General features: G+C 43.2%; 1 protein-coding gene across 1 annotated transcript; it reads left to right on the top strand.

Moving 5' to 3' along the window:
* Positions 1-1,295: 1,295 nt before the first annotated feature.
* TMED8 (transmembrane emp24 protein transport domain containing 8) lies at positions 1,296-4,833 on the top strand (the record flags this gene model as incomplete). Its single annotated transcript, XM_009574774.1, has 4 exons — positions 1,296-1,425; positions 2,368-2,509; positions 2,768-3,067; positions 4,061-4,833. Coding segments are annotated over 4 exons (790 nt in total), but the record flags the coding sequence as incomplete, so codon positions are not given.
* Between the last annotated feature and the right edge of the window lie 6,998 nt (positions 4,834-11,831).

Genomic DNA, 11,831 nt, shown 5'->3' with positions numbered 1-11,831 from the left:
CCTGGTATTCAGCTCATTTGAGTTTTTCTTCCTCTGGTCTATCATGCCATTTCTAGGAAAGGAAATCACACTGCTGAGAGAATTTAAGTAAGAAATGGCTTTATTTCTGGATAAAATCTGTACCCCCGTAGGAGTAAAGATTTGGAAACAAAAGCCATATTTGCCCTGTTCTAGTCTTCTCTATGGATGCAGCAAGGAATGCATCTGAGTTGAGCTGTGTATGTTTTGGTTTTTTTAATTTTTTTTTTTAAACTATTCCACACTATACTGATAGTCTGCTCCCTTGCTAGTGAGCATATTTCTCATTTCTGAAAGGAGGCATTTGAGGAAATGCACATATTTGCCATTATTGCTGTGTTCTCATGTTTCTGATCCTTTAGACCAAGGCAGTTCACATTGGTTTTATAGGAGGATTTGCTTTTCAAAAGGGCAACTGTTTCTATTCTCGTTAAAGACTAGGTTGCTTCTCATGAAAGTTTCACATAGTATCGGAGAGTATGACAGAGCAGACTCTTCTGGCATCCCTCTGAGTTCATTTGGGATGATAACTCTTTCCAGTTATAGACAATACCCAGCATTTTTTTAATATAATTTAGAAGAAAATCCTCAACAGAGAGTGGATGCTGAAGATGTTTCCTTTCTTGCCCATTCTTTTCCTGCGACATACCTTTCTTTTTGTTCTAATATGTCCATCTCCTCTTGTCACAGTGCAGTACTTGGACCTCTTTGCTATTATTGTGCTGCTGTTGTATGTCTTACAGCTTGCTTGTCTGTACAGCATATTTGAATATGGCAGAGAGACACCTGGGTGCTCCCTCTATCTCTTAGGATTGCTAATAGGAAAGGCATAATGGGCCACTTAAATAGAGGACATATTCAGGATGGCTGTAAAAACTGTTTTGAATCCTTTCACTGACCCAGTTGACATGTAGTAGCTGGCATAAAAGAAGTTGTCCTTTCTTGAGCAGAAAAGTTGCTACTGATTTCTGCACTTAGTACAGTGTTGGTGAGCTAGCGTGCTGTGGGGTGAGTGCAGTGAATTACTGCTGTCTAAAGGACGGTAAATACGGAGTATCTCACTGAAGTTGCTCCCTCTGGCTCACATGGAAGATAGTCACATGGAAATGAGGGCAGGATTGGGTTGCAAAGGGCTCTTTGTGCAGTTGGCAGGTGCTGACCACAGAAGCTTATTCCCTTCAGTCCATTTGAATTCGAGTTCCAGAGCAGAGTGATTCCTCTGCTGGCTGTACCCTGGGTGCAAGTGCTGAGTTTGTAGTGCTCTCTTCCTCCGAAAGGTCGCAGATTGGGTCGCTCGTGAGTGCGGGCACGACAGAGGATTTGAAGGAAAAAGCTGGCACTTTGGAGGACCAGGAAGTGGCTGAACTAGAACAGAAGCTGCCTGACCAAATCCAGTCCCTCAAAGAGGTAGGTGGGTGTTTCTTATATCTGAAAGGAAGGACAGAGGTGCAGCAATAGTTCTTCCACCCTACTGCTGTGCTTATGGCTATGGGACTGAGGCTTTAAGGATTGTGTTAAGACGAAAGTAGTATTAACATAGGTTCAGTTATATTTTTTTTCTATACATTAGCGGGAAGTAAATGTTACCAGTTTGATTTGCAAAATCACTCCTTTGTCTTCAGCTAGCCCTCGCTTCCTTGCAGTTTTTGGCTCACTAAGACTTCAAGGTTATTCTCACCTTCTGCCTCTTGTCTGGGGCTTCTGGGAATTCCCTTCCAGATTTATGGAAAAGGGAACTGAAAGTGACTCTGTCATCTTTTGTTTCTTTTGGTGAACAGCCAATTTGTTTGCATTACAGATACAGTTGGGAAAACCTGTGCAAGTGGCACCCAGCTCAGGAGCTGTGAGTTTGCATATATGAGGAGAGAGGGCTGGCCCTAGTGAACCAGATGGACTTTTAACTACGACACAGCAAATGACAGTTTGATTGCAGCTGTAGTCTACATGCGCACAGAGCTGAAAGGCTTTCCCTAGAGAGATTGTGTCTTGGGAATTCTTTCCAAGAGTAGTCAGCTAAATCTGTAAGGCTGTTGCTTTGTTGAGAGGTGACAATTAACTCTGAGGCAGATGCAAAGATGTGCCTGTCCAGGGACTTCTGGGGAGGCCAAGGGGTGTGTAATTTGTGAGACTAACGCAGCATTTGACTTCCATGACTTTGGTGCTGTGGGGGAAATAATGCAGAGAGGTGTCTCGGAGTCAGCCATTTTTTTTTAACTAATAGAAGCTTCTGCAGGGTCTGAGTTGGCTTCAGAAAGATGCCTGAATTACTAATGAGTTGTTTTATATCCAGCTCGGGACTTTCTTACCAGGATGGTCTTTGTGACAATGTTTCTTATGTGCTTTGTGCAGGAAGCTGTTGTTCGGATAACCAACTACCATGTACCTCAAGGAGCAGGGGATATAGTCATGATTCAGTCAGATCACACTGGTGCTGTGGATATCCTTTCAGCTGAGCTGGAGACTGCAGACCTCCTTGGGGAGCAGAGGAAAGGTGAGTTCTGAGAGTAAAACACTTGTTAGGGCCACTTTTTAAGTGCCTGCCCTGGCTAGAGAAGAGCAGAGGCTGTCCTGGAGACACTGTTTTAAATTTGGGCTCCTGGCTAGCGAGTGGGAAAACTTCACATCCAAGGCTTCTGGGAGCAGGCTCCAGAATGCAAAAGGCTTATCAGAAATAGCTTCGCTGTTTTCAGATAACAGTTTTTCAGTAGTGAAAAGTCAGGTGAGCCCATGACCTTTTCCCTTGTTTCAGCTCAGCCGCCCCCTCTGGCTCCACCCACCATGTGGACCACGGAGAAGATGAAGGAATTCAAAGCCAAGATGGGAAAAGAGAAGAATGGCCGGATGGTGGTGAAGCGAGGCGAGGTGGTGACAGTCCGCGTGCCAACCCATCCTGATGGGAAATGCATTTGCTGGGAGTTTGCTACAGATGACTACGACATTGGGTTTGGAGTCTATTTTGACTGGACCACGGTTACTAGCACTGCCATTACTGTTCAGGTCAGCGAATCCAGTGATGAGGAGGATGAAGAGGAGGAGGAGGAAATTGAAGGTTAGTGCAGAGCTTATAAGGGTTAATTTGTGGTGTTTGTTGCTGTGCTGCTGAGAGAGTCTGTCAGATGCTGTAATTTCCATCTGCTTTGTTTACTCAGCCCACTTGTTATCTCTGTAGCCTTTTGTGTTCTTGGTTAGGCTGTGATGAGAAAGCATTTAGCTCTTCCTGCTTCAGCATATGTCAATGGCTGTCCCTCTCCAAGAGCGTTCTTAAAATTGAACACATTGAAAAATAAAATCAGAATTCATTTTTTCAACTTCTAGCTGATAAAAAGATTAGGGTCTGAAATTTTAACTTGACTGTTTTTCTTAGCCTCTCAGACTGAGAAATTTCTGGTGGTGAGTAGAAGCAAAAAGATTTTGTTTCTGGGGTTTGGTTCCTCCACCCCCCACTCCCCCACCCCCAGTACATCAGTAGCTCCTGCTGACTGCATTTGAGAGGATTGCTACCTGTGTCTTTGTACTTATGAAACACATAGCAGTGTTGCCTCTTCTGTGGCTTCAGTGGATGTGTGACCAGTGTAGCTGGGGGGGTTGGTGTCTGAAATTAATTTTGCAGGTTCTCCAAAGCGGTTCCTGTATGAGGAATTGAGGATATAAACACAGTGAGGTTATAGCTAAGAGCTTTCTTGCCTTTCTTTTGCTTCAAGTCTGTATCACTGGACCACTGTTGTGTGTATAAAAGCAGTGAGGTGTCTAAAAGGTAAGTCCAGGGAGAGGAGACCAGGCTAGCAGGCAAGTGGATACTGTCCCATCAGTATTCCCAAGCGAACTGGTTCTCAGCGTATCCTTTGTCATGATAAGGAAAGCTGGACTTTGTGGGTATTCTTTGCAGAAAGGTCAGAGTAGATGCTATGGGTAATGCTATCATAGTTAGCCTTTCATATATCTGCATTCCTCTGCTGCATTCTGGTCTTGTTGATCTTTTTCTGGACTACCTAGTGGCTTAACGGGCTCTGGCCTGCTTACTTGTCTCCTCTCTCCCATTCAGGACTCTCCCCTGTTGGTGATGTGGAAAGGGGTTCCAAAAGCTATCTGCGGAACCGCTATGGAGAGATCATGCCTGTGTATCGGAGGAACAGCCATCAAGAGGTGCAGGCAGGCAGCCACGAGTACCCAGGCGAGGGCATCTATCTGCTGAAATTTGATAACTCATACTCTCTCCTCCGCAATAAGACTCTGTTCTTTCACGTCTATTACACTAGCTGAAGAAACGGGAAGGGGCAGAGACAGCAGGCAGGTAATGGTGAGTGTGGCAGGCTGCCACCTAGCCCTGGTACCGCCTGATGGGCACTGCCATGTGACAGAACCAAGGCACAATGCTGCCGGCTCCTCTTCAGACACTAACTGGTTTCTCCCCACACCCTCCTTCCCCGCTGTCCAGTGGAGAAAGGTAGTTGTGACTGCCTGTTGTCCACAGGCAGCTGCTCTTTCTGTAAAACTTTGGGAGGTCTGCTCTGTGTAGGCATCGGGCTGGACATTCATGTCACAGCCGGTAAATGCCCAGCAGCCAGGTTCAGGTGGTCGTGATTTCAATCTGTTGCGCTGGTACGAAACGAAGTGAAAATATTCTTGATCTGTTACTCTTCCGTGAATAACTTTTCCAACTCTCCTGCTGCATTTGCGTCACTAGAGGGCAGCTGTCAGCTGCAATGAGCCAAAAGCACAGCTGGCTTGTCACCTAGCCACTAATAATCTCATCCTCTACCAACACTACGTGTCACCAGCAGCCAGTGCTTCCTTCACTCGTGTGGGTGGCAGTGCAGCTGACCAGCGGCAGCCCGTGCTGCAGTGGCTAGGCCATGCCACAACAGGTGGGCCCCAAACGGCAGTCACAGCATGTGTTTGAACAGGGGGTGGGGGGAGGGTGCACATCTATAAGTCCGTAAGAAGGTTTTCCTACAGATTAAGAATTGGATGTTACACCTGTTGATTGTAGAGATATGTAGATGATTAAAACTTCAGTGACCACCAAAAGCTTTTTCTGTAATCCAGATGTGAAGCAGAAGAAATTACTTACTGCTGTGCTGAATAAATACAAAAAGGTTGGAGTACAACCAATAAACATACAGGAAATGTTTCTTAGTAGTAGCATGTAGGTTCACTGGTATTGCTGCCAGCTGGATACCATATGTAGCATGGAAAAGGCTCCCCAAAGAAGTGTAGCTTGTTAGCTGCTATTGCTGTTGCAAAGGTATAGTTAGAAAAGAACATCTCTGCTCAGAAACTCGAATGGTGTGGGATTTAACCAATCCTTTCTGTGAACCAGAATCAGCAAGGCCATTGCTAACCCTGACCACGTGGTAAAGGATGGAGCTTCCTGGCGTGTTTTGGTGGCTAATGATGGCATTAGTGATCACCTTCTGCTCAAGTACTGGCAGAGTTGCACAAGGATTAAGTTAATCTTTCGAGAGATGAATTTTAAATCATGTTTATCTGTAACTGTTGTTTATTTTAATACTTCTAACTTGAAAACATTCTTTTCTACGAATACTGCTGTATTTACATTTTGATACCTCTTTGCAGAGGCTGTTTGCATGGTGATTCTAGTAGAGTTCTGAGTTTTATTTTTAAATCCTCCAGGTAAAACACCTCTACTTGGTCCATTCCTTCTATTGAGAGGGGATGATGGACGAAATTATTTTGGGGTAGTTAAAGCCAAAGATTTCACTCTTGTGGGAGGCCCGCATATTTCCTATTAAGGCTATATTGTAATGCTGTGCAATTTGCTCCATATTCAAGCTCTTCTTTTAACTATCTCTGTTTACTTATTCACTGCCACAGAGCACTTAGTAGGTCAAAACAGTAAGAAAGAGAGCAGTCAGTCTACAGTAGAGCACCCCAATCTGGGAGCAGGAGGAGTGGAAATGCAAAGAACATTGGTTCTTTGGAAATGCAACGGAGCACAGTGGCTTTCTGGGTGAGCAGGCAGGGAGTAGAGCTGATCAGGGTAGGGAGCAGAGTTGTTGCTGCTTTGGGCCTGAGATGGGAGAAAACAGCTGCCTTTCTCAAAAGAGAGAGCATGCACCTGGGCAGGGGGTGAGCTGCAAAGCTGCCTTATTCAAGCAGGGGCAACCACAGGACAACCTTGCAGGGAGACTTGGTATCTGTCAGAGTAAGATGCTCTTCCATTTAACAGCTTGGGGAGGACTATTCCTTCCTTTAGCCTCTCTTGGGGGAGATAAAGGACCATCCTGTGGCCTTTGTACAGCACTTGAATGAGGCCTGAGCTACTTGGGTAAGGCGCGCTCTTTTTTTTTTTTTCATCCTTTGTCTATCAAGTTCCTAGACACTAAACAAAAGAAGATAGAAAAGACCCTTCAGTCTGATCACAATGTCAGCACTGCCCCACTCAATGACTGCCTTTGGTCCTTTGCTGTGAGATCCATAGAACTATGCGTGCACTTGCTGATTAATGTATGATGCACTGTCTGACACCCACTCCACTTTCTAATTAGGATTTATTTATGTTGAAGGGAACTCTGACCTGTATGTACATTAGATATTCCAGAATTATTGATCCTCAGTCGCATGGCTTATTGTAGGCTAGTGGGTTATCTCCACTAAAAAACTGTTTCCCTTATAGTGCGGCCTCCTTGTTGCTAACTTGCAGCTACTTCCCCCTCCTGTCTGTCTGTTGCTTATATTAATAATACATTATTAATAAATACATTTTGTCATGTTTTAAGAAGTTAATAGGCCTGCCTCACAACCAATTTTGATCACTCACTGACGCATAAATAGCATGTGCCAGTTTTCAAGCCATTAGTTAGTGGTTTTTGTTAAGATAAGTTGCTCTGTAGATGGTAATCCAATTGCTCAGTTCTAGCTTTCTGAAGTGTGGACCAACCTTTAATAAGGCTCAGGTCACTTGTTTGGAACTGTGCCTGTCTCATTGACTGAGGTCCAACAGCAGCATTGAATATGGTATGTCATCCCAATCAGCATGTGCCTGGTCTCCAAATGCAGTGTGCCCATTAGATAGGCCTGCTGCAGTGGAACTGAAAGCGTTCGGTGTGTGTTATTTCACTACTTAAGTTTCCCAGAGTGTCTGCTATCTCTTATGAACACAAGATAGTTTTACGCACAGAATATTTCATCTGCAGGAAACAGAAGCTTCACAGATGTGAAGCTTGTAAAGGATAATTCCTCTTTTTGGTTTTTTTGGTTTTGTTTTTTTTTTTTAATTTCCATATTACATGAGTATGTGGTTTCTCAGGTGTTCAGATAGCATTCATTATCTGAGTGACAACTTCCCTTTGGAAGGATATATAGTCTTTATTCATTTTCTGATAAATCCAATAGCTTGGCTGTGTGGCTAGAGATTAACAGTGGCCATTCCCATTCAAAATTGAACCCATAGTTTGTTCAAAGAAGTAATCTTATTTCTCATGTGTTCTTTTTTTCAGTTTGGTGTATCTCCTGGATTTGTATCCAATCCTGCTATCTGGCTGAGGCAGTGATGGAAACCCTTATTACTTTAATTGGAGATGTTTGGAACTAGACCTTGGGTATCAAAAGAAAAATGAATTTAAAAGGCAGTTGCACTTCAGAGAGGGAAATTAATCCTTGAGAAAGGAAAATTCCTTCTTTGTTTCTGTGGAAGGAAGATTTCAGATAGGTTTTTAAAATGTGTTTCTTCCTGTAAATTGCGTCTAGAAATTAAAAAAGCTAAATCAAGGAAGAAGCTTCTTTTGCATTTTGGGTTTATTTTGTGAAAGCACAAAACTGTTTTCCATTTTGTTTTGAATGTAATTTAGATCTAGAAATAAGATCTACATGTTCAGCCAGAGATATAAGATAGTCCTGTAGTGCAGGACTTGTATAAAAATTAGCTTGTATAATTGTTTATTTATAATAATGGTCATAATCTGTTGGGCATTTTTTTTATGTCAAAAAAGGTCATAAGTTCTCCATTGTTTTCTCTTTTTTCCCTTTAGGTGTAATGTAGCAGCAGGAGTTTAAAATGTATGTGTTTTACTGAGGACAGAGAGTTAAAATTGCTTAAATCGGGGACCACTTGTACTGATTTAATTTACTCTCAAACTCTATGGAGGCCTGTAATATGGATTTGTGTGAAAGGTTATTGGTGTCAGACATAGGCTAGTTGCAAATTAATGCTTGGGACCCATTTAATAGTTACGTAGATTATTATTGGTGATGAGCCATTTACATGAACAGGTAAGATGAAAATGCATAAGAGAGTTTAGTTGTCTGACTTCAAGTGCTAAGAAGAAAGTCGAGTTACTATGCAACTGAGTCTAAAAGACAGCCATGCGCCTTTCTTTCTGGCTCTACCCTATGCGCATGTCTCCTTGTAACTGTGGGTGCATGTAACCTTAATCTATGGCCTGCAGTGGGTCAGTTACCGTGGTGCTGGACCTGGTGAGTTGAGTTAGAGGTGAACCTTGTCACATGTCTAGTTGCTTAAAGACTTACTCATTCTTATGGGGAATTAGGGTAGAGAATGAATCCCTAAATGAGTTGACTTTTATCCCCACTGCTTATGCCCTTCCTTGTCTCACTATGCCCACTAAAGCCACTCTACAGAGGATTCATCACAAGGTGCCTTAGGAACAAGGAGCATGTCTGAAATAACAGCCATAGATGTCATTAATCCAAGGGATTTCTTGTTTCTCTGCCCATTTGGGTAGAGGGGAGGCACTTCCTAAGCTCAGGCAAGGAACGCCCCTATAGGCTGTTGCTGGAGATTTAAGCTGTTCATTAGACTGCCTTGTTGCTGTAAGATGGGTAGTAGAATGGTGTTTGAGTTTCCTGGTGCCATAAGATCTTTGCCTTTTAAAGTCATATGCTGCTGTCAGATATCGAGGAACACCAGAGGACTACTCCTTTTGATATGCTAATGCTAAACCTGAGGACCAGAGGAACACTAGATAGACATAGAAGAGCATTCCTTCTGGCCATTCATCATTTTCTCTAAAAAGAGTGTCTGAATTCAGCGTTGTGAGTGGTGTGTGCTTATGTGTATTGAGGCTGGATAAGAGACCAAAGCAACAAAATTTGTTTTGATCTACAAGTGTGAAAGAACAGACTGTTTCTCTTTTTCTCATATCTGGGAAAATATTGGATGTGACAATGTCATGTAGATGTAGCAGAACATCTCCACTGCTAGAATGAAAAACTGGGAACTGATCATGTTAAATACATTGGCTAATTAGACTGTGAAAGAAGCCAGGAGTTTAGCAGGAGTCAAAGAGCTAAGTCATCTATCTAAATAAGTTGATTTGCAGTAAATACCAACTAAATAAAATTTTAGAAGATACACAAAACTGCAGAGTTCAAGTACATCTTGCTAGGAGGAGAACTTTCTGTGGGGTTATTCCATGTTTGCCTCCAAAAAGTCTCTGGCAACTTATTCTGAAACACTGGTGCTGTTGCAGCTGAAGACACAACATCAGGCCTGGTGGACAGTGGGTCTTACTACCCTTGGCTTTTCTGCATTCTGTTCTGGATTTTACAGGTTGCTTTCTCAAAAGCTTCATCACAAGAAATGTATCCTTTATCAGGTAGGGAGAGAGGAAGAATTTTGTGATCCATCAGCGAGGGTTATCTGGTTTAAGCTGATCTGGAATGGTGAGTCAAGTTGCTTGGGCAAGAAGCTGGATGCCAACCATTAAGCTCAGAGCTAAGGAGGCTTTGCCAAGTAAAGGAGCTGCGTTTGGAAATTATAAATAGCTGGAAATGGTCTCTCTGCAACCTCCAGGATGCCCTGGTGACTATCTGCTCTCCTCAGAGGGAAGCAGTCTGCTCTCAAATCGCTGCTCCAGGCTGCTAGCCTAGTCTTTCAATGGGGAGCATCTTGTAGCTGGTCATACCTTTTTCAGACCTATATTCTTGTGAACTGTGATGGTTGTCTGTCAGTCCTTATCTATGTGATGTGAATATTTTTGATGTCCTGTGATTTCAAAATTGAGTTCTCGGCACCAACTCTTTGCTTTTCATGTCCTCCCAAGATATGAGTTTTAAATGGAGGAGAGGATATTTTAACAAAATGTGGCACTGAACCTCTTACTGAAGGGCACATATGAAGACTATATTATAGTGTGCTTGCATTCCTTCTATGCTTGGTTTGTAATTGTTTATATCTGATGTGTTGTGGCTGATTTGTAATAGTATATTGGAACTTACACCCTTTAAATAAACTTTTCACTATGCAATGAACTTTGTCTTCTGTTTAATGCAAGTGAGTGTTCTTGGTATGAAAAACTGAACTACGGACTTTCCATCAAAACCAGAATACAATTAAACTTAGTTTTATGAGCAAAGAAGAGGCAAATACTCAAAATGTACTTTTCAGTGTACTGCACATTCTGGTTGCAAATGGATAGGAAAATGCTCTGTTGTCAGCTGGTGATGATGGTTGCAGCCAGGAAATTTTCTGTCTGTTAAAATTACTTCCTGGGATTTTCTTTTTAATTCTTCAAATTCTCTGCAATGCTTGAGATTGTACTGAATGCCTGAAGAATTGGAGAGGAATAAGCAAGCTCATATCATGGACACGGGTAGCGTTTGAACGTTTTACCCTCCAGTGCTTCATATTAGTACTTTTCACCTCCATTTGCAGAGATCCCCTATAGCTACCTGTTCCGTTGCTTCAGCTTTCAATTTGAAGGATTAAAAACATCTCTTCAGTTACCAGGTACTAATTCAATTATCTAGAGAAAAGTGTTTGCCCTTCATAGCTCCTCATAGCTGCTTGCCCATCAACTTTATCTTACTATGAAGACTGTATTTACATGGCCTGAAAGAAGCACCTGCTTGTCAAAATGAGGAATGATACCTGGAGCCCGAGACATCCTTCCTCAGTTGTCTTGTTACGAAGCTTAGTAGGACAAGTGCTGCAGAAGTTCCGTTGTCTCTGTTCTAGTCCTGTGTTTCCTTGGAGCATTTTTATAAAATAATTGATGGGCAGGAGCAATCATAAAGCAAGTTGATCAAATAGATCAACTCTATAGATGACAATAGATGACTCGTTTTAAGACCCCCGAAGAAACAGCGCTACAGCTATTTGACTACCATGCACTCAATATGAATCCCTGTCCTTGGCATATGGCCAAGAGGAAAACGAAGCAACTTGGTGGGGATGCAGGGAAGTGATGTGAAATTTCACAAGGTTAGTTCTTTCCCACCCTTTCTGTAAATTTTGTGGTTGGGCTGCAGCAGAAATGCTCTGATGGCAAGCTGCTCAGTGAAGGTCTCGCAGCAGGCTTGGGAAGTGACTCTTCCCTGTTTCAGCTGCACACAGAGAGTATCGCTCGTTGGCTGCTGAAGCCCTGTCACCACCATTTTAGTGGTGTTTGGTTATCAACAGCAGTTTTGAGCTTAGCAGAGCTATTCATTATTATACAGGTGGTATTGGGTACACAGTGGACTCCCTGTAGTAACTCATACACAGATTTAATTACTGTTTAAGGAGGATCTGCCACCATCCTGCCTTCTCTTGGTGTGATAAGAGAAGCAAGTTTTACACCTGCTCCTTTTTATGAGAGCTACAAGAAATGTGTACAGATACCATCATTTAGGAATCGGCAAACAATCCCTGCCCAGAAAGGGACGTGTGACTAGCACCGGGGGCTCTAGCAATGAGCATAATTTGCTACGGAGGCGAGGGTGGGCCTGGCTTAGGACGGCCAGAGCTGCTGGTCTTGCTCTCCTGTCCTCCTCCCTGCTGCCAGGGGCCACCCCCCGGGCACTGCCGTGAACGGGGGCACAGCAGCCCCGCCCGCTCCTAGCGCTGACCA

This window comes from Fulmarus glacialis, unplaced genomic scaffold (genome assembly GCF_000690835.1).
Source record: "Fulmarus glacialis isolate BGI_N327 unplaced genomic scaffold, ASM69083v1 scaffold20493, whole genome shotgun sequence".
NCBI lineage: Eukaryota > Metazoa > Chordata > Aves > Procellariiformes > Procellariidae > Fulmarus > Fulmarus glacialis.
This window is presented reverse-complemented; position numbering and strand designations above follow the sequence as displayed.